The 27,394-nt window shown below is 41.9% G+C and overlaps 1 protein-coding gene across 2 annotated transcripts in view; it reads right to left on the bottom strand.

Moving 5' to 3' along the window:
- Nucleotides 1–6,597: 6,597 nt before the first annotated feature.
- Nucleotides 6,598–27,394, bottom strand: part of RYK (receptor like tyrosine kinase) — a 61,868-nt gene continuing 41,071 nt past the window's right edge. For both annotated transcript variants that reach the window (XM_074878005.1, XM_074878006.1), the window contains exons 10-15: nt 20,027–20,096; nt 17,900–18,032; nt 16,000–16,109; nt 11,966–12,125; nt 8,485–8,621; nt 6,598–7,660 (exon numbers count right to left, since the gene is read on the bottom strand). In XM_074878005.1, coding sequence (XP_074734106.1) covers nt 7,549–7,660; nt 8,485–8,621; nt 11,966–12,125; nt 16,000–16,109; nt 17,900–18,032; nt 20,027–20,096 — 722 coding nt within the window. In that variant the 3' untranslated portion in view covers nt 6,598–7,548. The remainder of the gene's footprint in view (nt 7,661–8,484; nt 8,622–11,965; nt 12,126–15,999; nt 16,110–17,899; nt 18,033–20,026; nt 20,097–27,394) is intronic.

Genomic DNA, 27,394 nt, shown 5'->3' with positions numbered 1-27,394 from the left:
CACCCGAGCTTCGCAGCAGAAACGCACCCTGCACCCTTCCAGCCTTCTCCGAGTCTATTCCAGAGGCTGAAGCATCACCAACATATTGGATCAGCTTCCCCTAACCTTCATCCCTAACTCTCACCCTTAGAGACCGATCAGCTTCTGTTGGGCAAACAAGCCTGGGACCTGCACAGAACTTGGTTTTAAAAAGAAAAAAATTAACCAAAAATGCTTCTTTTGAAGGTGTTGGACAGCTCCAAGAGACAATCCCCGAGCGGCCAGACTCTGCTGCCAGTCTCTCCCACACAAGCTGCACAATGCCATGCTGCTGCAGTTCTCAGCCTGCCGCATCAGGGGCAGCCCCCCACTTGTGTGCCAAGGGGCTACAAAAATGCAAGGGGGCTTTCGCCGCAGTCTGAAGAGGGTATCTGAGGAGGAAGGAGAGCCATTCTTGTGTCCGCAAGCAAGGATTCCATCAAAAGCAAGCTCTCCTGCTGGAGGAGAGGATGGGATACAGCGCATGTGGCTGCAGACCAAGTGACCTCCTTCAGGCAAGGTGACAGGGAGCCACCATATATAACCCCTCCATGGTTGCACCATGTCTCTGGACGTAGGTGTCTACATATATCAAGTGTCTACATAGGCCTGAGACATTCTCATTGTTGTCTACAGGATGAACTGCACCATGTAGGTCCTCCTCTTACAAACTACAGTTTTAACAAGATGAGTCTTGTCTCACTAACGAGCCCAAGTTCTCTGGCTGGGGGATTGCCTGCAGCCAGTGCCAGGGTTTCTAGTCGCTTGCTAAGTGTTTTGGCTCCGTGTGGATGCAAGGCACAGAAAGATTTCTTGGATCCTGGAGGGTTACACCCAGAGATAACCCAGCTCATCAGGTCAAAAGCTCTGGGGATGTTAACACAACAGGAGACAACAGAAGAGGCTGATCTAAAACTTACTAAGCAAAAAGAGGTAGAATAAACTAAAATGAAGTGCATTGTTTAAGCAGGAGAAAACAAGGTGGAAGCTGAGACTACAGATGCAACTGAGATGAAGAAGAGGCTGGGGGGCAGGAAGGAGGGAGAGGAAGAGACAGGGTTATTTGATGCATCCAGCCTCTCCCACCCTAGGAATGTGCAGAAGCCAACAGCTGAATCAGAAACACACTTGGGGTAGTTATTTTGTTTAACTTTGCATATTTCTTGGATTTCTTAGTGGAAAAACGTTTTGATTTTTCATACAGCTTTTGTAAAGCTGACACATCTGGCTGCTTCAGCTGCCATGCAGCTCTGAGAAGGGGACCTGCTATCTGGAGCATCAGACTTGGAGAGAGCTGGTCCTAGAGTTAGCGAGCCACACTTGTTCATGCGACTGAGAACAGTTTCTGTGCCATGAAAGGAAGGAGACAGAACTAACATTATTGCCTTTTCCAGCCAAGGGAAGTGCGACAGCAGATGGCTCAAACGCGAGACAGTGCAATCAGAGAGGCATTCAGCTGGCGCAGTTCTGGTGGGGCTGTAGGACACTAGTATAAGCCAGCACATGAGAACACATATTGAGCTTTCCTGAGTCCTAAGACTAGTATACTTAGCCCCAACCAGGCCAATAACTGACCCCAAAACCCACTGAATCTTACAATCAAACCTTGCCTTCTGCTACAGAGCTACTGCATGGTAACTCGAGCCTCTTCTTTTTATCAAACAGGCAATATTTAGCAAGTGCTTCGCAGCACTATGTATGTATGAGATGCTGCTCCAAGGCAAGATACAGTTAGAGGTCAGGACAGGCAAGGTTCACTCCTTACAGGAACGAGATGAACCATCAGAAATAAAGCATGTTCCCCCCCCACCCCCAAAATATTCCCTCTCCTTGTAATCCCATTTCAATCTGATATTTCCAAGCGCTCCCCCAGCAACAGCACTGCAGATTTCAGCTGTCAGACTGGCTCCTTACCGGGCACTCTGTGGCTCCAGTAAGTATTTGGATTAAACCTCGCTCACATCAGTTCTCAGCAGGCAGCCCGCCCTCCTTCTTATTGTAATCAGATTTCTTTTATTTCTTCCAGTGGCTTCTCACTGAAATTCCTGTGCTGACATCAAAGGCTACGGCTGGACTTACCTCGCACCCTGCGATAACAATCCGCCCACACCAAGAGGAGTTCACCTGACAAACAGAGATTTCTTAAGTGGAGTTAACAGAGCCTTGAACACGCACAATCCTCGGGTCACAGACCATTTGCACCAAAAGTCGCATGCCAGGTTGAAAAAAATACACCCTGTGTTAGCTAGAAAGCACACCAAGGGCTGCTTCCCAGAGCAGTACTGCAAGGCTGGCATGAACACCCTTCACACACGGTCGCTTTCATTTGTGTCGAGTGAGCTTTTTTTTTTTTTTTTTAACACTGGCATTTGTATTTGTGTGTGACACATGTATTTGCCTACTTTCAAAGGTAAGCATTTCAGAGCTGGGACCATGGGACTGAACTGGAGAAGACAAGACAAATTTGCTCCTGGCCCTAAGTATGCAGATTTACCTGTAAGGAACATACTCATGCAATATGTGGTTGATGCACTCATGCAACTCTTTTCAGACGACTTTTCTTTTTTTTTTTTTTTAATCCTCCTTTTCTTCAACATGATTCATACCCAACACGTACCACAAAAATGCTCAAAACTCAATACCCTTACACAAATTCCACAATCTCAGCAATATTTCCACTTTCTTCTGAAAAGCACCGACTCAAGCCTTTTCCATGCACGCAGTTTAGAGCACACCACACACACGTCTTTCCAGAGCAAACAGTTCAAAACTTTCTCACAAATCCTAGGACAAAGGCTGTCAGACACTTTGGGTTGGGAGACAGGTTCTTAGTGGCAAACCCAAGCAAAAAAAAAAAATTAAATAAACTTAAAAAAATTAAGTAAAACAAGGTCACCTCTAGCAGAAACAAACAGCACCATCTTTCATAGGCAGCTCCTTTTGCCATGCCAGCCCCACCCTTCACTGGAAACCCAGAGACAGTTGCAGTGGGAAACAGAAGACAACCTGAATGTGAATGCTGGCCAAGACAGCCAAGAGCGCTTTGATCCTCCAAGGCATCTCTTGAGTTACATGGAAAAACTGCCCGTGGAGCGGACATTCTCTCAGCATCACCTTCCAGATGTTCTCCATATCCCTTATTTAGCACCTCCACAGCTCCCAACCCATCACTGTTGATGAACTGTCTGCTCTCCACCTTCTCTCTTCCCGTTGTTTTTTCTCCCCATGATTTGATCCCCTCCTTCACTCTGGAGCTCTAGTCCATAAGTGCTCCCACCAAACCCTGACCTCTGCCTCCACAGGAGGCCCATGACACCCTGCACTTAATGCTCAACACCTCTTGCCTTTTACCTCTTCTTGCCTACTTTTTTCTCCCAGCATCCCCCCCACCAAAAAAACTTGTAATACACAATCAGCCCTGTCTCCTCTCCTTCCTGTACCCACAGCTTTCTGCTCTTTTGGCTCCCTGACTTACCTACCAGTCACACTCCATCTAGCTCTCCCAAGGGTCACTCTCATACCATTTCCTTTACTGCTCTACTAAGCCTCTCCTTTGGTTTTTCCTTAATACAGGAGCACTATAATTTCCAAAACGCACTCTCATCCCACACGGCTTACTCATTTTTGTCTCTAAACCCATCAAGAGAACTACTAAGAGCTGCTTCCCCAGCCCTTTCCACAACACCTCCCATACAGTTCCAACATCAGCACTCCAAGCAAAATAGCTCTTGTGGAGGTCTCCAGTGACATTATTTTACAGAGAATCCACAACAAGGAGCTGTGCTCCAGAGGGTTGGGTGCAGAGAGGACTGGTCCACCCCCACCCTATTATTTTCCCCAGAAATTTGATAAGGGCTTTCTTAGCTGTTTCCTCCTTCTTTAGCTCCCATGTCCTGGCTCTCCTCCACACAAAACATCTTGTCTATACATCAAGTTGTATACATCAGGTTGTACCTCTCTGCCAGACCCTGTTACTTTCTGTTCAAAGTCAGACATGTGGAAAAAAGACTGGGGATGGACTATCTGATATGTTTAGTATGGCCAAAGCAGCCACTCTTCTTTCATCATCTTCTTGTCAACACAAAATATGCATCCATCCTAGTCTGCCACTGGAGCTTTTAAGCCTGAGCACTATCATCAACATGCTCTTGATGCCTCTCCAGCAGGAAACATGTATTGGACCTTGGCAAGAGGGTGTGTATTTGTATTCAAGTAACAGGTATTGATCAATCCAAACTTCAACACTGAGACTTTTCTGTGTACTTTAAGAGTAGAAACTACCTATAGTATTCTCCTTCCAGAAAGTCTGTACTTTCAATCTTCTACCTGAGTGACTTGCTCCTCAAGAGCTTTTCCAAAAGGCCATAGAGCAAAGATGTATCACATGCAGCAGTGAAGAAAAATGCCTGCATGAAAGGTATTTGCAACCGTAGGTACAATAAATTCCTGCAAGGCATCTACTCGAGGTAGCTCTGCTATCAGCAAAATGCCTACCTTAGCTTTAACTCCGTAGGTGAAGCATGTTTAAATGAAAGTAGAATTTCCAGAATTGATAGTTTTATGTGTACCTTAATGCCACACTAAACGCCTTCTCAGTCTCTACTGATGTGTACACCCATCTAGGAGTAGATGAGAAACAGCCTATCGAAGGGAAAGCTGATGGAATTTACCATTCCCACAGCTTGTGCTGATTGAGCAGAGCAGTTTGAAGTGTAGTACATCCCTAACCCACCTTAAGACCTGTCCTGGTTTCAGCTAGGAGAGAGTTAATTTTCTTCCTAGTAGCTGGTATAGTGCTGTGTTTTGGATTTAGGATGAGAATAACATTGATAACACACTGATGTTTTAGTGTAAAACCTGCTTAGCAACAACTAAGTCAAGGACTCTTCAGCCTTTCATACCGCCTGGCCAGGGAGGGGGCGGGAGGGTGGGCACAAGAAGCAGGGAGGGGACACAGGCGGGACAGCTGACCTGCACTGGCCAAAGGAATATCCCAGACCACATCACGTCATGGTCAGTATATAACCCAGGGGGAAAGCTGGCCAGGGGCCACTGCTCGGGAACTGGCTGGGCATCGGTCGGCACGTGGTGAACAATTGCATCGTGTATCACTTGGGTTTGTATATTTTAATTCTTTTATTATTATCATTATTATTTTCCCTTTCTTTTCCGTCCTATTAAGCTGTTTTTATCTCAACCCATGAATTTTACTTCCCTCCCCCTCCCCCAACTCTCTCCCCCATCCCACTGGGCAGCAGGGAAGCGAGCAAACAGCTGTGTGGTGTTTAGCTGCCTGCCAGGTTAAACCACGACAAGACTGTAGCGGTTAGATGTCACCTCAGATACCTATCGATGTGAACAGATTTTATAAGATATACATCTTGTATGCAGGTGACTCTACCCTATGAAGCACATACAACATGCGTAACATTTTCACCTTGGGCTGTTTTCCAGTCTCGAGTAAATCTCCCAGCTATGACCTCTGTAGATCCCATCATAACACAGATCTGGGTATGAATAACACTGCCACTGATAGCTTTAACCACCTAGTCATCATACACAAGTACTTTGGGCAGTTTCCCTGGGTCAGAAAAGAAAGAGACAACAGAATTCCACACAACAAAAGCCTTACTGCTATCCCCAAGAAACTCTGACTCCAAAGCCAACCAAATGAAACCAGTTTCCAATCATTCAAGCAAACACAGCCCATCATAACATGCCCAAACTTGAGCCAGCAGGAAAGTTTCCTTCCAGGATAAAGCAAGACTTGGTTCACTAGCCACAGACAACTAACCCCAAAGCACAGCTAGGAAAGCTCCTGGATTTTGAGGGACACTCCATTTTAGCTTGGCAATGCAACGGGGCAGCCTGCGAGACTGAGAACTGACTGGGCCAAGTTCTGCTTCACGTGATACTAATTAGAAAGCGATTAATTTTCTTCAGCAAGGTTCAGAGCTCTGGAAAGAACAAAAGCTACACATCTGCATGACACAGCCAAATCCAGCCACGCAACACAGCCAAATCCAGCTGCTCGTACTTGCAGACCAGTCTCCTAAAATGCTACAATTGCTACAGAGCCTGTCAGGGCAACGCTCCCAACCATGCAGTTGCACAAACACTTGAGGCTACGGGTGCTTTACTCTGAAGATGGCGTGAGACAAAAGGCCATTTTTCACGTTTGACACTGTGTTAAAGTGCAACCTGCCTCACGGTGCCACCATGTAGAGGATGCAAGCTACAGTTCACTTGGAGAACTGAAGTTACTCTGCAAATAACTTTGTTGTATATAGAATATGGAAGTTACTAAGGCTGAAGTAAGGCTGTGATCACCACACATTTTCCTGAAATACCTTGTTCAGGCCTCTTAAGTAATGTTCCAATGCAAAATAACCTGGGGTGGGGAATGGATATTTGGGTTAAAGGAGGCAGTAGGACAATATATTAAGTCTCAGGGATAGTTCTGCAGGGAGGGAGGCAGGCAATCCACCTTGTCTTCACGCCAACTCCAGCCCAATGACAACCACCAACCTGCACGTTCGATACACAGGGCAGTGTGAGGGACCAAGCTTTCACATTAGATGTAATAGAAAAACATTCTTTACTCTGCAAGTGTCTTTACAAATATATATTTATATATTTAAGCCCATTTCAGGCCATAAAAGCCCATAAAAAACAACCAGTACCTTTTTGAACAAGAGAAACTGTGATCCAGAAGTCTGAGGTGAAAGACTTCCACACAAGGGCTGCTTTGGCGCTTCTCTGAAGGCCTCTATTTAGCACATAAAACCATCTTAAAAATCACATCAGCCTTTTATCTGAAAGGAGGGGCACCACTTTTACCCCACCTTTACTACTCTCCACATGAGGTAAACTGGAATCACTTTTACATAATCACTTACTGCTTTAAAAAGGAGATATTGTATCCTGAAGACCAGCTTTTCCAAAAAAACATTCGTGAATGGGTTAAAAAGGTAAGATGCCGCTTGTGGATCCAACCACAATGTGCTGTTGTCTCAAAATAGAAGAAGTTGATACTAAAAAGCTATTCCAGATACATACAAGTACAAACACTAGAGCTGGTCAGAAAGATTCAGTTTCAACATTTTTTCAAAAGCAGGGAAATTTTTCTGCAGTGTGGCTTTTGCATTAATTTCCCCTATCCTCACTTTTCTACCAGTTCCATATACCCTTCAAAAAAAAAAAAATCACGTGTCTGTTGTAAGAGTGCAAAGTCCATTCAAATCTCGTGTTTAAATTCACTATCACTACACTTTAAAAATCCTGATGGCAAATAAAAAGGTCTCAATTTAACTTAGCAAAAGTGATATCTAGAAAATATTCAACATCAAGAGGTCTTACAAAAATCTTCAGACTACTAAGGCATTCTAAGGCACAGTGTTTTGGAAGAAGTGCTTTCTCCCTTTGGTGTTGCTTTATACACATCACGTGTGTGAGTCTGAGTGATGCATGGAGCCGCAGGTGTATGCCATGCCTTCTCCCAATCAGTGAATTGAATCTTCTTCTGCAGTTTCAGACGTAGGCTCCCAATGCTGCATGAAATTCAGTTAGACATTGCACCAGCTGCTGAAACTTGGGTCTTTCTTCAGGATCTAGGGCCCAACAGCAAGCCATCACAGCAAACCTGCAAGACAAAGACAAACGGAAGACATGAGAACATAAGCCAGATGACCACAGTCCCAACCTGAAAGCAAAAAACAGCATTTGCCACTAGAAAACCTGCTGACTGGAGAGAGAAAAGGAGCCTGGATCTTCTGATACACGATGCTGAACAACTCCTTCAGAGGACAGACACCTGGAGTGATCAATAAATGTGCTGTGACTGGAAGCGCTGGTTTGATTTAGGATACGCGTTGGAGGCAATCCAGGATGAAGCAATATATAGTTCATCAAAAATTGCTCAACTATTGTAAAAGCATAGCTCTAAGTGTTCCTGTGGTAGGCTTACAGGAAGGGGATCTGGGAGAACACGTGAGGCAGAAGGTAGCGTCTGTGCACTTGCATTCTCCTGTACCATGAGGATTATGACTAAACACCTCAAGCCCTGCCATTTAACTCCATTACACACAGTACTTCTCCACAGTCTTGCGGGGAGAACAGACTCCCTCTACCTACAAACCTAGTGGCTTCCTACACTGCAGCCCTGCAAACACTAAGCTGAAAATCCCTGGTCCCTTTGCCTGCCTCCTCCCATCCTCCTGATCAACCCCATTCCTCTCACGTGTCAGAATAAGGAAAAGAATTGGGTCAGGATTAAGTGAAACTCAACAACAACAACAAAAAGCATTTAAATTAAGCCCAAGTTCCTTGATGTAGGTCACTGAAGCCACACGTATACTTACATGAGGGTTTGTGTGAAAGGCAGACCCGGCCCTTTCATTGATAAGGCTGGCTTAACAGGCTGATTACAAACCATACATTTTATTCTCTCCAAAAACATGCACTTACAGTTCATCAGGGCAGTTGATTGGCTGAGCTATTCGATAGCCGTCCTTTAAATAAGCAGCCATCTCAAAGGGGTCGATATCAACATACGGAGTCTGTCCTAAAGTCATCAGCTCCCACAGTGTTACACCAAAGGCCCACTAAAAAGAAATAGCATACAGCATTAACAGAACAGGACAGATTTTGAGAGCTCCTTCAGACGTTCCACAAAATCAGTTGCAAATAAGACTACGCAGAGTAAGAAAGCTTTACATAAATGCTATATACATCCAAGTTCAACAGCACAATACTTTGTCTTGATAAATTTAAGAATCACAGCACAGGTGTTAAGTGAAGTAAAATTAAAACCTTAGTGCACTAAGACTTAAGTGCTAAGAAATCATGTATTTACTGCATTTTTCCAGTATGACATTTCAAAACACTTAAATCTAAGGAATATTAAACATTAAACCACTGTTTTGAAAAAATTAACAGTTTATATCACACTTTACCTCTTCAAAATACTACACAAAATTCCTCAAAAAAATGTCAGTGAAATTCAAAGGTTCAGAAGAACGGACTGGATGAAATCATAATTTTTTAAATCAAAGTCACCTGTATATTTTCAGTCTATGCTCAGAAGTCAGACTCACAAGAAAAATAAAGATTTCATCTAAATAAACCTGACGGCTGGATCAGCATTCAACATATTCAGCTGACAATGCTCGCCGAAAGGAGCTTAAGGTGATGAAAAAGATCAATCAATGTGCAAGCACAGGACAAGTAAAATGATTTACTGGCTGGTGTCAAGAGACCGAAGAGACAAAACATGGATGGTGCTGATACTGCACACTGATGATTCACTGCTTAAGTTACAAGTGCTGCACACATCATGATTTATTAAGAAGGGGCAGAATTCTGCAAGCCTCGAAAGATTCTTGCTTTTAATCAAAAGAAATCCCGCCACCCCACCTCGACCAAAGCCTAAGGGACCAAAAACTAAGGGATGCTGTCAGTGAACACTGATGGGAAGCTCAGAGCTGGAGAATGGCAGGGGGACTGATGCGGCCCTGCTCTGATCAGCCATCTATTAGCAGTGTGGGAAGGCAGGGGAGGACATTGTTTCATTTGCAGAGAAGAAAAATGCCGAGGGACAAGTGGTGGTGCACCTAGAACACGAGAATAAAGGGCAATTCAAGCAAAACTACTTTGAGAATATAACCATTTCTAATTCTGTAATAGCTGCATAAAAATGGCATAAAGAGATGCAGAGCTTCATGCCCAGCACAGGGAAAAACCACAGAATTAAAATTCAACAGGAATCATGTTTTGTTTTTCTATGCTTTGGCTGACTGATATAACTGTTGGCAGAGGAGGAACATATCAGAAATGTTTCAAGCCAGCAAAACCATTTTAAAGAAATGCATCCAAAAAGCAAGCCTAGAACACAGGCCAACCACATCTTAACAGACACCACCTAATTGTTTGTAACAGATTTCATCACTGATTAGAAGTTACATGCAACTGATAACTCGATTTCTTCCTAGCAAGCAGACAAAACTATATTACACCACATTTGTGAAAAGCATCCACGTAAATGCAAAGATGGTTTAGGGCAGATAGTATTTTCTACACCCAGAAAAAAAAGTCCATTTTTGCACACTGTAAAACTCAGATAGCTACGTATGCAAAGTTAAGAACTGTGTATTAGAAGCTGAGTTACATTATAATATAATGCAAAAAGGAGTTCTGGGTTATTGTGGACTATATGCTGAATTGTACTAGTTTTCTGAAATGGTTATGAAACCAAGGTGCCTTCATCCTAGTAAAGTTACACATTTCACTGCCAGTGTTATATAAGCTTTTATTTCCAAGTCCTGTCTTCACAAACAGTGAACACTTTCATTTCCAGATGTAAAAAAAAAAAAAAAATCAATAAGAAATTTAATTGATCCCCTTTAGTATTATACAAAAATGCTTTTACAGGCAACTTCTATTTCCTGTTCTGTCTAAGTTTGGTATAACACAAACCCCCAAACATTTTCCAATGAGTAAAGAAGTATTTCTGGAGCAGAGCTGACTCCTTTCCTTCCTTTTTTTTTTTTTTGTTTGTTTGGTTTGGGTCTTTTGTTTATATGGCTTGGGCACCAGTACAAAGACCATGGTAATGAGGAAAGAAAAAAAAAACCAACCGGTACATTTTAAGAAGCAGTTTAGTCTCTGGATGTAACCACGTTTAAGAAAGCATCACTATCAAAGAAAATGCCCCTGTAGCAGTAAGAGACAGATCACAGGGGTAAGTGGTTTACCATTAATTAGCACTCTAATTACCACAGGTCCATCTACAAGGACAAGCTCCTGTAAGCACAGAAGCAGTCCCTTCTGATGTGCAGGAAGCTGAGCAAGCACGGTAGAAGGCCACCATGGATGCACTAAGCTCAGACACTAAGGAAGCAAAGAGAGAGTGGAAGCAGAAGACTACTTGAGGAATAGAGTGAGAATGCATCAGCATGCAGGGATGGAGTTTGGAAGACCAAAGCTCAGCAGAAGTAACCTACCAAGAAATACCCACAGAGGAAAATATCTGGGCTGCACTGAAGCCAAGTGCACATGCACCAGACCACTGTACTGAACAGGATGTGTCCGAGAGCGCCAAGGGAGCAGGTGGAAGTCATCGCAACGCTGCTCTCCTCATTCTGAAAGGCCACCACAACTGGGGGAGGTTGGTGACATCTGGAAAAAAGGCATGCTCTTGAAGAGGTGGGATCTGGGGAACTACAGCCCAGGTAGTCCAACATCAGCGCCTGCTAATGTTGGGGAGCACGTGATCTGGAAGTCACTTCCATGCACATGAAACATAAAGGTGTCTGGGAACAGCCAGCACGGATTTACTGAGGGCAAACTGTGCCTGACTAACCTGACTAGCTCTTTGCTGAAAAGACAGTGTCAGTGGACACAGGGTGAGCGATGGATGCTCACACTGACTTCAGCAAGGCCTCTGACATTACCTTCCACAGCATCTTTATACCAAATTAGTGAGATGCCAACATTAAAGTGGCTGGACTGCTGGACTCAAATTGCTATGACCAGTTCCTAGTGGCATTGCTCAGGAATCAATACTGTTTTATCTTCATTAACAGCCTGGACTCTCAGGAAGTTCATGGATGGTACCAATCTGGGCAGAGCGGCTGACAGGCTGGAGGACAGGGTCCTGCAGAAGGACAAGAAGCTGACAGGAACCTTGAAGTTCAAGAAAAGTTCTGCTAATGCTACCAAGGAGAACAGGGTGCAACGGACAATTTTGCCACGCAAGAAGGGCCTGCTAGACCTTTGAACTATCTGCCATGAGCAGCAAATGCAGGAAGCAGGTGTACAGATGCCGTTCTGGACAAATCACTGTTACCTATTTATTGCCATGATTCTCCAACGGCTGTAAAAAGGGAGAAATGTCAACAAGATACATTTACAAAATGGAAGAGAAAAAAAAAAAAAAAAACAAGCTTACCACATCACTAGCACTGGAAAATTCATTGTTAACCAGGCTTTCAAGAGCCATCCATCGAACTGGTCTGTTTTCATTATCTCCCAGGCAATGGTAATCCATAGGAAATAGGTCTCGAGATAGCGCATTGTCTGTAATCTTAACCTGAAGTGCATCGTCAATGCTAATTTAAAAGAACAAAAGTATTTAGCAAACGTAGCATTACAGTTTTACAGAAAATATTTAGGCTCAACCTTAAGTTTCAGACTCCGGATTTAACTGGGCAACACTAATCACATTATTCATTTTCATTCTTCTAGATCAATATACACTTATTCTGTGATTATCAAATATTATCAAAGAACGTATTTATTCTGCATTAACAGATAAGCACTAGAAAAATCAGCAGTCTTAGATTAAATAAAATCAAACATTTACAAGTGAAAAAAAATACAGTTAAAGCAAACAAATAACTCCCTTAAATTATTCCTCCTCCCTCAGAGATCCCCTATCAAATCGATTAAACAAATTTTAAGCTATAGTACCTCTGTAGCAATAATAAGCCAAAGATTTAAGCAAGGCAAGATCTAGTAATACCTTGTTAAAGCAACCAGCATTATCTGTGGCCTAACAGCTTGTCTCCAAACAATCTGGTAAGATATTATTTATTCCTCTCAACAAGAGATATTCATTCTGACCACTGTCAGAAATAGGATACTGACTAAAAGAAACTTTACTTTTAATCAACAAAAAATGATTCAAAAAAGCACAGGGAGCTTACTGATTTTTTTCTCTCCTCTGGGATGTTAATTCATATTCTTTGGAACTTAAAAAAATGTGTAATGAAGTTCAGTGTTCTCAGACAGCTGACAGAATACAGGTAAGATGTTGGCTTTAACATCTTATGACAAAAATGTAGAAATAACATTGGTTAGGGGGATTGTAACGAAATGGCATTTGCTGTCTTTTCATCTTGTCAATCATTTATTTTGATGAGAAAAATTAAATAGAAATGCTCGATTTGCGTGTTTCCTGCTTCACTATCTCAAGTGCCTTCTTATTTATTCCATTTCTATGCACTTTCAGGTCAGTTCATTGCCCTCAAAATTTAAAGACCAGGAAATTTCCATATCTAATCACTCTTAAAAGTTCTGAGAAATTCCTAGAAGACCGATCTATAAACAAATACAAATCAAAAGGTAATCTCCCAGCGATGAGAGAGTTCTGACTTGTGTAATCCATATGTCCACTCTAACTGGGCCCTACTGTGCCATGGGCACACAAGGCCAAAAGTATCTCCTCCCTTAACAAACCTGCCAGGGCCACTGCAATCCTGGCTCCCTTCCCAAAATTAGGGCACAGGTACATAGGTCTGACACACTTCATATCAACTCCTCCCAGTCCTTCACCACACAGGAACAGACCTGGGGAACAAAGGGGTGGCAGATAACCAAAGCCCTTCAAGGGATCCTGGCTACTGGCACCCTCTTTAAAATCCTAATGCTAGCCCAGGATTTCTTGTGCTGCAGCACAGAGCGGTAGATGCTCACCTCCTGCCTGCATTTCCCGTGGAGAAGGAGCACCACGTGCACTATGTATTGATTTTTACTGCCAGCACTCCAAATCACACGTATGGCAACTAAAGTGAAGCTGGACTCTGCTCCAGGAGGACAAGGAGTCAAGCAGCCTGGCCTGCCGACCCTTTGCCCAGCAAGGGCACTAGGCTATTAATTCACTGCACAGAAATGCTGCCACAAGGTAATTTCCCTGAAGCACTGTTTATGATCCTTGTCTCCTGCAGTACTGCTTCTTCCTGAACACGTTCACCAGAGAGGACAAGCAGTAAGAGTTAAGAAAAGAGTCTCTAAGGAACTGCATCAAACTTACATAGTGCAAGAGCCAGGATTGTGCCAGCCTGGCTTAGTGGCACCAGTTCAAAAGCTTCAAGGTGGATGTCACTGCTCCCCCTCTGTCCCAGCATTTGCTACGCTGACAGTGCCTGATGCCCATGGTGCCAGTACAACAGTACAGTAGTTAAAAGAATATCCTAGGACAAGCATGAGTGCTTAAAGCATCTCTCAGGTTTTTCCTCTTAGTCCCTCAGACGCAGCGTCAGAAGCTTTGCTGACCCTGGCCAGTCTGAAGAACTGGGCCAAAGACTGCACCTGAGAGCACCGAGTGATTTTATGGACACTTTTATGCACAAGGGACAAAAGTTCTAGCAATAGTGACCCCTGACAACCCTGAGGGGCTAGGCAGGGAAGGCAGTCCAAATTTCAGGAGCAGGGCCTATCCGGGTGCGGGGAACGTGGCACATATTTTGCTATGAATTGCTGAGCCAGACGTGCAGAGCTCTCTAACAGCCACCAGCAGCACGGCCGCAAGGCATGCCATACACTAGAAGTGTGTGCTGTCCACGAAAAATGCAAAGACAGAAACCGGGCTTCCACTTCAAGGACTATGTGGGAACAATCAAAGAAAACTCCCAATCCAAAAGGGGTACAAGAAGGTGGTTCAACAACTGCGCCTTGAAGATATGGGAGGGACTGAAGCCTTGAGGATCCCAGGATGTATTTTCAAGGGTATACTGGAAAACATGTTGGCAAATAAGGAAAGACACATTCACAAAGGTGGCAAAAAGCTGAAAGAGATGGAAGCCAAAGAACGGGAAATGCGACAGTAACCCAGTCACTCCTGCCTGGGCAACTGAGAAACCTGAAGATTTGGGAGCATGCTCCAGTCTTTATGCCCTTGCACTGGCAGAAGACAGCCTGAGAAAACCCTGTGGGCACTGCTAAGGCAAAAAGCCTCTCAGATTACATGTGATGCAAGACCCAAGGTCATCAAGAAGATGCAGGCAGCAATTTTGAGGAATTAACTAGTTTAGCAATAGTATTTTCATAAAACAGACACAAGAATCAAGCAATGACTAAACCATGAGGCACTTTATTTTCTTCCAAAACTAAACGATGCATCGTAACTGAAGGAATGCAAGATGTGCATTTATCCCAAGTGATCCAGGGATGATGGACTGTTTCATAGATCAAACTGTTTATGGTAAAGCAGAGCTCATCAAATCTCAAAATCATCTCTAATACCCAATTTCTGGTTAAAGGCTTTATATTCATCAGCAGGTACTTCACTGATCAACAATTTGTACACAGCTCCGGGGTATAACCCAGAGGTTGCTTCTTTCTCCTTCTCTTTCATTACTAGTTCATTAATAGAACAGTGCATGTTCTTGGGGGGGCAGTGGGGAGCAAAAGGAGAAATGTCTCTCCAAATCAGGAACTTGAATTCAAGGCTTCAAACACGCTCTTGAAAACTACGTTACTTGAATTATGATGTTATTTCAGATGATATAAAACGAAGCTCAGGGACTAAGTGGCCCTTTTGATATCTTCAGATGTTTAGTTAAGTTTAAGCAGAACTCTGTATTTTCTGTTTCCCCTTATTAGGTGTTAAAGCAGATGAAGAATGAGCAGAGTTGGCAATCTGAGTGATTTGGTTTGTGGAAAGACAAACACCTCAATCTCTACATTTTGAGGGCATATTCCAGTCAGAAGATGGTCTCAAACCCTACTTTGGCATTCCTACCATTACGAAACGAAGCACATTCGTATGTATCCATCATTTGACAACTAAGAAATCTACCAATGAAGAAAGCCATTAAGCCATTTTTTAAGAAAAAAAAAAAGAAAAACTACTTCATACAAAAATCTATCCATCGATAAACTGCCAAAGATATTCCAAGTTTTTATTAAAGCTTAAGGGAAGCTTTAATATTTTTCAAGCCTTTGAAAAAGTGATAGACAAAACCTAAAAGAAGTATTTAAACATGAGGATGTTCTGCTTCCTTGAAAACCATGCTTTCTGGTTCAACGTCTGTTTAGAGGAAAACATCTGCCTGACAAAACTATTCATCCAAAATTTGTAAAAAAACCCAAACAGTAGTATATTTTGAAGTAGAGATCAGGCCAACTGAAGAAAGCTTGTTGCAGCTCTAGCTACTGACGTAACACTGTCTGCATGAGGACTCTACGCCGTTGAGTACTTACACACAGTTTCTAGCAGCCAGGTCTTTGTGAATGACCTCCCGTCTGGCCAAGTAACTCATTCCACAGGCAATCTGAATAGCCATATGTACAAGATCCTGCTGGGAAATTGCCTGCAAGAGCACAGAACAACAATCATTGCAAAACTGCAAGGCCAGTGCCTGTGAGGTTGGTGGTTTTGTTGTATTCTAGTGCCCCCCCTCACCCCCCCGTTTAGCAGCTGATGCTTTGTAGTAACTACAGACACTACCACCTAGTGAAAACATACAAAGACTCCTTATTATAAATTTTAACTTTTTTTTTTTTAACGTGCCAGGGGCAAATGTTTCCAGTTTGCAACTGCCTCACTGCTACACAGCTTTTTCCTTTGATTAGTGGTGAACATAGGCAAAACAGTCAATTCTACCTTTCTTACCACATTTTTTTCCTCTTTCCCTAGAAACCAACTCATTTTCAGGCAGCAGAGCACAAGTAACAGTCAAAACTCTTTTTGCTATCTACGAATACATCCATCTATCTTGCTATGCTGAAAACTGGTATCAAAGGCTGTTGCTCCATCTACTTTTACAACTTCACAGTCCTATATAAATTAAATCCCTGCATATATTTGTACCTTGGGTTCCTGCTTCCATTTCTTTAGTGCTTCAGAAACTTCAGTATACACACTGAAGTTACAAGACTGGGGTTGAAATAAACCAAATACTAAATTAAAACAGTAACAAACTGGCTTCTTCATTAAAAGGTTGTTATTAAGAACAGTAGCCATGTATAATTTCAGAAAACTCAAGCGTTTGCTTTAGGTATTTGTAGAAAAGTTCCATCTTAAAATAAGTATCTAGGACATCAAATGTCCTGGTTTTTGATAATTAAGTACAGTCATACCTAGTTACTAAGAGGCAACTCCTGTTTGACATAATGCAGATTATAAATACCATTTCTGCTTAAATTCTTGGAAGAGGATATTAGTGCATTGCATAGGGATTTCTAACTCAGATTAAGCAACAAAACAAATTAGATCAAAAGTTGAGAGATCCTAGGAGCTTATCACAACTTACAAATTAACAGAGGTAGGTGGCCCTTGCTATTTTGAAATCTGGTACATAACAGGGACACAAATGCTGACCTCAGGAAACAATTTTGTGCTTGATTCAGTTTAAAGACAGAAGTCAAGCCAAGGTGAAGTTGAAGAAAAGACGAGGTAATCCTAACAAGAGGGATAGTTTTACTACATATACACATCCATCACTAAACACTCAGATTTTTAAAAATATGCAAAATATGTTCTCATCTAGGCATATTTTCTCACTTATGAAATCTATGCAACAGGTTCCATTGAAACACAGTCAAGTTATGAATGCTGAAGAGCACCCACAGCAGTTAAAAAAAATCAGCAGACCGCTTCCTTTAGTATCTAAAGTTAAATAAATCCAGTTATTTTACTTAATAGCAAATCTACAGCAGCACTGTAAAAGTTTAACAGAAGTGCTTTATACTTACAATAATTAAGAACGATAATTAAAGTGATAATCTATTAATTATACCAAAAATAAAATCAGTAAACCCGAAACTTCTCCATACAGTTTTCCCCTGTGTATTCTAACTTAAATCCACAACCATATACCATTTTCTCTATTTTTTAAATATTTTAAGATGTACTGATATACCAGCTACCAGCCTAATCTTTGAGTTTAGCTCAGCTTCATGCTCTCTGAACATCTGTGATGAACGCAGCCAAGAATTGTTGTATGAACCAAGACAAACACTTGCCACGGAACCTGCTTGCTAATTCTCTCATTGTCACAACAGAACAGGTGAATACCACAACCATTTATTTTAAGGCACATACAGAGATGACAAAGCAAGTCTAAGTTTAACGGGCAAGAAGTCGGATTTCCGAGTGTACCTGAGGATTGTTGGCCTCTACCAGCTTGCACTGTCGCAAGAATAGTTTAAGATTCCCCCAGTTCATGTATGGCAGCAGCACCATTGGTTTCTCTCCCTCTTCTATACAGACATGAGTGATAGGTAGCAGATTCCTGGAAGACAGGGAGAGCAAATCCTAATTTTATGAAACTGATATTTGATAAAAATTTTCTTGATCCTAAACCACAGTAAGTGAAAGTAATTCAACACTGAAGAAAAGCATTTATTCTTGCATTCCGAATTGCAGAGGACAAGGTCTCCAAATAACTGAAGCCCTACACGTCTGTTTTTAAAAAAATTAATTACTTGAGTAGTTTCCCATTGGAAGAATCCTCCAAATTTTTTCACTTGGTCCAAAAGGGCTGAAATAAAAATTTCTGTGAATACAGGTTATCATTTATATTAAGAAGCAATATATCCTCAACTTGGAAGTGTATCATTCTAAATGCAGCTGTAGATATAAAATATATAGCTCCATTACAGTGGTCTAAAAAAAGTCAAAACATCATGTTTGATCCACTTCAAAGTGACAGAACAGAAAATTTTAGTTTTCAATCAACTAAACATTGCAGTCTAAATGAAAAAATATCTCAGGAGTTTTATCACAGGTGTGTTACAATCATAGAATCACTCAGGTTGGAAAAGACCTTTAAGATCGAGTCCAACTGTAAACCTAACACTGCCAAGTCCACCACTAAAGCACTTTAAAGGTCCTTTCCACCCCTCCTTGTGGCTCAGACAACTCCCATGCTGCATTGTTCCTAAACATCCTCCTATAGTATCAACGTATAAATTTGTAGAAACTTAAAACAAACTGTATATAGTTTCAATTTTCCATGAAGTATTTCTTAGGAAAAAATGCATCTTCTATTGAAAACATTAGTAAGTCTCCAATAAGTTATAATTGCTTTTAAAAGGGAACTTTGACATTTCCTGTTCCTACCTGAAGATGTCTGATCGTCAGGTGTCACACCCATGACCCTACATACCCACGTAGCTCTACCTTCAACCAAGACAAGGGTCCCAGCTTCACAGACAGCACACAGAAGAAAAGCTTTTTGGACTTTTTGAAGAGTTTGACTTGTAATAGGGAGGAGAAGAGCTGATTTTGAATGATGGGAGGGAGGTTGTTTCCTTTTGTTTCAGTTTTAAGTATGGTTCCCCAAGAACCTGCTGCTACTCTTAATACAATCCTGTATTTTAGGCAAGGCCTTAACTATAATAACTTCTAGAAAAGCAACTTTTAAATGCTCTGTAGAACTAATAATTCTGCTTGAACTATTTTCATTTCCTTCACTTTACCAGTAAAAAAGATCAATTACCATAGGTTTCTTCTTACCTGCATCCCTTGCCAGTAATGAGGATATTTAAGGGCAGTTTCAGCCTTTAATCCAAGCTGCAAAACTGCCACTAACTCAAGCTGTTTGGGGCATCAATTTAAAAAAACTTAAGCCATCACCCCAAAAAACCATGCCACTACTTCTTAAGGAATAAATCCCATCAGTGATGTTATGATGCTATACCAGGACAACTCATGTGCAAAAGCCCTAACAAGCATTTCCTTCTGTCCCTGTGGGACAGTACCTAATCACAGTACTTTTATGTGCCATCTAGAAAATCATGAACAATACAAAGCAGACTAGTAAATTAGCTAAATGCACAATCAACCTGCACATATACTTACTCTCGTCATCACTAAGATTCCCACCACATTTAACAACCAGCCTGTGCAAGAACCAGCATAAACAGGTGCCTGCAGCACCTTTTTCTGCAATAGCTAAGAATATATATAAGGAATATCTACCCATATTTCACTGAGAGGATTGGAACACCAAACCAAAAGACTTCTTATTTTCCCCACACGCTGCTACCATTTAATTTTACAGACTGTGCTGCTAGGAAAAAGAGCTTATATCTACAGTTCTGTATTTTGAAGTGCAACAAAAATAGTTTCAGCTCTTTACAGCTTAAGAAAAAAAAATTAAAATACACAAAATGTTGCTGAATTCTGAAAAAAAAAGTTTCTTTTCCTCCCTAGGGAGCTTTAAGCACAAGTATTTTCAGCTCAGAGAGATATAGCTTTGCTTATAAACACTATTTAGCTTACCTGTGATGAAGTCCTCTGAGTTTACAGCTTTCAGTCAGCATCATTGTCACCTGTACCTCTGAGGCTTGATCTGATTAAAAAAAAAAACGGAACCACAGATATAACTTTGGAAGCAAATCAACATATTAATTAAAATTTGGTCCAGATTTGCAAGTCAGTTGAGGTCATTTGAGCACAAACAGAACTTGTTTGCCTACTTTTTTTAAAATGGAGTTTTAAAAAACCCCAAACAAGTAAGCCAAGTTCTAGGGCATATTTCTGCTTAAACAAATGGGGTGAAGCCAAAAAAGGAAATAAAACACACTCTAGGTGCTGACACACTGTACTTTTGCCACTTCCTGACAGCTTCTGGGCAGGCATGAATTGCCTGCACTAGGCAGTGGGGGTCACATCCTGCACACAGGGCTGGTGCTGCTGGAAGAAAGGGAGCTTGCCGTGCATTTCCCAAAAGCACAGAAGTGCTCAGAAGACACTGGTTTGTTGATGAATTACCAGTACAGGCTTCTGCGGATTACTTCCACACCAATGGAGACCATTTATTTCTAGATTTATTTATTTACTGCTCTCTACTTGAAACACTTGACTCTTGGTAACCTTAGAAATGTTTACTGTTCTCTTCCCCACCTTTCAAAAAGAAAAAAAAAAAAATTACTGCTGCCAGCTAAAACTCAAGCATCTGTGATAACTCCAGTAACCCACAGCAATCAGAACATCTACTGGGCAGAAGGAGAAGTGTAACCCCTTCCAGACAAATATTTTTGTGTATGTTTGTGTTTTTTCCCTTCCTCTAGTGGCGAGAAGCAACAGGGAAGCTTAACACGATGTAAATTGGAGCTCTCACAATCCCACCCTCCTCATACCAGGGTGCATTTTCTGTCCTTCCTTCGTGCTAGTACTAGTACCAGTGTGCCTAGGCAGCATGCTAGCACAGGAGAGAGCCCAGCAAAGGCCAAATAGTTTTCCTTGTTGCATTAGGATGAATTTACATATTACAGATGAGTCAAACTAACATTTTACTGCCCTGGGAGGAAGAGGAGAGAACTCATCTGCTCTTTTCCCTTCTTCATGGTCTTACCCTCCTCACTGTACGAGCTCCAACACCCTTCCCTAACTGAACTTTAACCCTGCAAAAGAAAACATGACTTTTGACTGAGTTAAGAGTGGTGAATGTGGTCAGTGCAGATGAGCATGAGGTAGGGAAAGAAAGCACAAAGCCCCGAGGGAGAGCGTGACCTCCCCCTCATGGCAAGGGCAAGCTAAATAGACAGGCTCTAACCATAATACACAAATTGGCATTTAGCTTTCCAGATCTGCTGGAAGTGGAGACAGCTTGAGGCACAACACAGCTCCTGCCTAAGAAGGGTTCATCAAAAGAGAAATCACGCAACTCAAGAACCTGTGAGCCACAAAACATTGGCTGGATTGAGAAAGTTCCCCTAAATCAGGGAAAGGAATGATATCCCAAGGCAAACTGCTTCAAAGGCTGCTTTACCACCTTGGCTCAGAAGAGATTAAAAAGGAGGCATGCCTTTCCAAAAGCATACAGGCACTAAAAAAGGAGGAGATCAGGAAGTGGAGGCTATAAATGCAGATACAGGTCCCAGCCAGAGGCACTAAACCCTGAGTATGCTTGGAAACCCTTACGGAGCAAAGCTGCCTAGACCCAGCACAGGCTGCAAGGACCTGGACCACCACAAGCCAAAAGACAGCGCTCTAGAGAAGTGCAGACACAGAGGTGCCATTAGATTAGTGACAATTATGGCTGCGGTATATTATGGGATGCACAGAACGGTGCATTTCCTTGTATTTGATAACAAGTCAGTATAGGGGAGGGTATGAACAGGTTCTTGAAGTGCAGGAGACATTTAAGTAATGGTCGGTTTGCACTCCAACACACAGAGGCACAAGAAAGAGAAGGTCCTACCTACTGTGCAGCAATAGCACTCAAGTGTTTTGTATGTGATGAATTTGATACGTAGGAGACAAGACTTCAGAAGGCTTGTGAACACGTAAGAAAAAACAAGATACTACATTAAAATGAAGTTACATAGGCATGAACGGCTGCATCACCCAACTGTTATAAAGGGCAAGAAGCATTAAAAAGAGAGGTGTAAAAGCATATTGTAAGAAGTCAGAGGAACTGCCAGCAGGCTGCTAGTACACAGCTTCAGGTTTAAATGCATTCATTACTACAACTCAAAGACCACAACTTCTTCAACCCAGCACACCACAAAGGGAGAAAAGAGATTACTAGGTGTGAGTTTAAGCTGATTAACTCGTTTATACACTCTTTGGCCCTGTGCTTGCTTAACTGGTTTGCTTTTAATTATAAGAGCCACCATGTAATAATTCGAAGCTCGAAATCAGAGATTATTTAAGACTGGCTTTAAAGTCTACAGAACAAGTTGATCTGGTTCGGATAATGCACCTATTCATCTCCTCACACTAACAGTGTAAGAGATGACACTCTTCTGCCCAGGCCTTTCCCTTTCCATCACACAGGGGGTTTTTCAGCAGGTCACTGTTACGTTTCATTGTTTTCTTTCAGCCTGGAGACACCATGCTATAGTCATTGAGCACCAAAAAGGACGATTGACTCCCATTCAAGTATATACGGAAATCTAAATCTTATCTTGTGAAACAGTCCCAGCATCCGTATTGTGTTTTCTTATCAATATTATTTCCTTGTTTTCTGTATGGAAAAAACTTACAAAACACCAACAAATTCAACACGCTAAGAACAAACAATAGCAGTACAAGGCTAATCCTCCTCTAGCTTAGACTGGTGCCAATTTAGAACAACCACACAATTTGATTATTGTGGTTTTGTACTAGATATTATTCAAAACAGAATATAAATCACCACTTCTTTGAGTGATTCTAGTCAAAAAGGGGTAAGAAAAAAATACTGCAACAGTCCCTACTGCAATCAGACTTCCTTTTAAAGGCATTTTCTTTAGTTACACAACAAAAAGTACATTTCAAACTGTCACATTTAGTAGATTATAACCACTTTCAAGCACCCAACAGACAGGTCTTCATAGATCAGGAAGACGGTGATTTTGGTAATAACACATTTTGTTGTAGACGACTTGATGAATCTGACCATCCTGCACTGAAGACCCTTAAAAGCAATCCAGAAAATCCACAGTATTTCTGGCTTTCACACGAGAAATACACAGTCCCAGAGCGAAGCCAGGGACAGCCATGACCTAGCAATTCCAGCGTGGTGAGACATTTTTATGAGGAGATACTAAGGTGAATCCTACAGATTTCATTTTCCTGCAATCCTGTACCAAACCACATATCAAATCTCTAAGCGTTACATGTAAGCACGCACACGGGCATTTTATTCACAGAACCATGTGTGCAGCCACACAAAACGAGACCTGGGGAATGATCTTATCAGACACACAAAAATGCCCGCAGGCTCTTTCAGCTCATTTTTTCTGTACCAGATCTGTGAAGTCATTTGATATGAACACAGCCACACACAGCTGAAGAGGGGGGAATGGGGGAGAAAGCCTCCCACAGAGCTAGAAACCTCTTAAATTAGAATAGCAACTTAAAGCCATGACAAGAGGAGGCTACAGTCTCCCATATATTAAATCTGTGCATCAGGAAACAGCCCCAAGTTTAAGTCAAACACTCCAGGGCAAGGCAACAAGGGCTTCATTGCACAACTTCTTCAAAGCCCTAAAAAAAGCTAAACTTCCCTCTGAGATATTAACACTATTTGTGATTAATACGTCAGTGCTCAACAATTCGTGCAGTTGCAGCCTGATGATCATGAGCTGTAGCCAGGTCAGTGCTTCTCAGCCCCAAAAGAGCACCATGTATTTTCAAAAGGCTATTTTCACAATCACACACCAACAGCTGAGTAACTGAACAGCAAAGACTTCAAGTCACATGACTTCAAGATTTAATACCCAGTAGTAATTCTAGATGGTCAATTAGGACCAAAAAGGTCCAACTTTAAGAAAGTACTTAAAAGCAAGTCTATCTGAGATAGATGTAAATGCATTCCAGAACTAGGAAGATGCTTTTAAAGCACTGGTTTTACCCTTTCTGTGCCAAGAGCCTGGCTGTGAAAGTCTACCCTAAGGCAGAGAGCAAGAACAAGCTAGGATTTCAAGAAGCTTTGATACGGCTGCAAGTTTATCTCATGATATTACGTTATTTGTATATAGCCAGGCACAATGGAGCTCTTGGCACTACTGGTTTTATATAAGAGCCTAATCTCTCCACACAATTCTGGCAAGTGTTACATGTGCTGAGGCCCTTCCTGGTTCATGGGGAGCAAGGGCACCTATTTGATTTTTACCAACCTGTCAAAGTCCATCTGCAAAACTGCATTTTAAAATCTTTGTTCATCATCACCTACATGAATCACTGTAACACTCACGTGAAAAAAAAAAAAAAAATCTCTGGGGAGTTCTGCAATGACACTAACACTGCAGCAATTTGCTTGCTTTGAGACTGGGCACATTTAACAACTGTACAGCATCATGCTCTACAGTCACTACATGGTAGCGTATCGGAAAAGAGTCACTCCACACCTCAAATTACTTACCAGAGATGAAAAGCAGCAATTACCTGGATATTGCAGTGGGTTACCCCATTAGCTGGATAGCTTTCAAGAATAACATTTTAAGTCAGACCTCCTAGAATCTCAAAATAGCAAGGCGCTGCATTACGACTTAAAAGACTTTAGATTGTAGTACAGTCACTGAAATCTATTTCTTCAGACAGAAGACAAAGCAGAGTCTTAAAAGACATAAAACCAAAGGCTTCAAGATTGAAATAATTCATTCCAGACACCTTTCACAGTCTGCTATGGGCAGTAACACACAGCAATTTCTTCCAGCACTCCTATGGGAAGCAACTCCTCAAACACTACAGCTAGGAAGTCTAAGCCTTCTGCGCAACACATCTCCTGACAGCAATATTTAAAAAAAGATGTTTTACCGGAAGCTCTTCTCACCTTTGGACCATTTGTAACGTCTTGTTCCTGTGCGAACTTCCTTCTGTCTCATATTGCAGGCTAATATTCCCCATGCTTATACAACCCCTTTTCTATACGGCTACCTGTTTCCACAAAGCTGGTATGACCTTTATTATCTTTCAGACTTTTGGGCTTTGCCAAATGTACTGTGACAAAGTCCACAAGCTCAAGTTATTGAAGGGTGAAAAGCACACAGTCAGGCACAACGGTCACAGACTGTGTCCACAGGAGTTGAGAGTGTAGTACTAGAACTGCCCTAAATGTTCAGCTTCGGGTAAGAAATGCTCCTAGTAGCAACACATCCTTTACAATTACTGCTGCTTCTGCAGAGCAATTATGTAAAATCTCTCTCAAGGCAGAATTCAAACCCAGTTCAAAGAGAATACATGCCTGAATGAACCCTTCTACACAAGCCTTTGGGTTTTTAGAAGAAAATCAACACTCAAAGACTATCCTGAGTTCGCATCTGCTGTACATGACATTTTTAATGCTGCTATCAGACATTTTCAGAATTTTCCTTCAACAGAAGGATGAACTGCTTAAGGAACGCAAGTAGTCATGATCCAATCTGCTTTTTCATAGATGGAAGGGAAAGTACATACACAGAAATATCTGCTCTTTAAAACTTCAAGAGGCCCTAACAGTTAGGCAGTGACAAGCTACCATGGAAGCCAGTAGCACATCCGATGGCTTTCTGCCCACCACGGAAGTGAAGGAAAACCACCTTGCTCCCGTTTAGCCGCTCTTATTGCGCACGCAAGTCAAGCTAGCCAGAGGCACGCAGGTAATGGCTATACTCTCACACATCAACATCCATCTGCTTCACAAGGCAGCCACGCAGCTTACAGAATTCACATCTTCTGTATGTCAAGACATACATACACAAATGATAACGTAAGGAGGTTACAGCATAGGACAACCATGCTTGGTTTTGTAAAAGTTTCAGAGCAGGATTTCTCTTCCAATCTTAACACCAAGGTTATTTATATTAAAACGTGTTTCCACACTGCACAACTTTATTTTCCAAAGCAACACAGTTTATATTTTCAAATTCAAGCCTAACTTCAATATATTCTGGAAATGATTCAACACAACACTGCTAAAATGGGGAATACCGTTCTGGTTTTCCTACATTACGAATGCACACACAGTTTTAAGCCACAGAAAAGGGTAGAGAGAAGTATGATTTGGGGATACTGCTACTTCCCTACATAACAATACTAAAATCCAACTAGCAGCAGCAAATAGCAACAAGCAAAAGGCCCTGTGCTCAGTAATACATTTAACTTAAAATGAAGCTGAAAGTAAATGAAGTGAAACTGGGGAAGTGACATGTAAGTGATTTAATGCTTCAAAGTCTATCAACTGCTAAAGGGCAGCAGCTAACAAAATTGAAATACAAGTAGTGATTTTAACTATGTAAATGAAAATGTACTGTAGATGATGAAATTTGTTTTTCCCTGCAGAAGCATATGGAATAGTAAATCTTGAAGTGGTATAGTACTTTGGAACCTCAGAGCTGCTACCGAGTGATTTTTTTAATGCATACTGTACTATTTCAGGTCTCAGGATACTTTCTTAATGAACTAGGACTGAATGACAAATACAGCCTATTTTTAAGTTGATATTCAAAAATTGGCCACTTTTCCCTAATTCTTTAAATTCAAGTATCTTCCTTTAGGAAGATGCTTAAGAATTTAACAGACTAGAAGCAGCTCTTTTCTGGGATTTTTTTTTTGTCATAAACTTTCTTCTACAGAAACAAGATCTTGTATTCTGATTTTGGGAGGTTAAATGCTTTTAACTATTAACTTAGAATCACAGAATCATCTAGGTTGGAAAGGACCTTGAAGATCATCTAGTCCAACTGTTAACCTAGCACTCACAGTTTCCAACTACACCAGATCCCTAAGTGCTATGTCAACCCGACTCTTGAACACCTCCAGGGATGGGGACTCCACCACCTCCCTGGGCAGCCCATTCCAACGCCTGACTACCCGTTCTGTAAAGAAATACTTCCTAATATCCAGTCTAAACCTTCCCTGGTGCAACTTGAGGCCATTCCCTCTTGTCCTGGCGTTGGTTCCTTGGCTCAAGAGACTCATCCCCCCTCTCTGCACCCTCCTTTCAGGGAGTTGTAGAGGGCCATGAGGTCTCCCCTCAGCCTCCTCTTCTCCACACTAAACCCCCCCAGTTCCCTCAGCCGCTCCCCATCAGACCTGTGCTCCAGACCCTGCACCAGCTCCGTTGCCCTTCTCTGGACACGCTCGAGTCATTCAATGGCCTTTTTGGAGGGAGGGGCCCAAAACTGAACCCACTCATTAGGGGGCGGCCTCACCAGTGCCGAGTACAGGGGCAAGATC

Source organism: Strix uralensis, chromosome 9 (genome assembly GCF_047716275.1).
Source record: "Strix uralensis isolate ZFMK-TIS-50842 chromosome 9, bStrUra1, whole genome shotgun sequence".
Taxonomy (NCBI): Eukaryota; Metazoa; Chordata; class Aves; order Strigiformes; family Strigidae; genus Strix; species Strix uralensis.
This window is presented reverse-complemented; position numbering and strand designations above follow the sequence as displayed.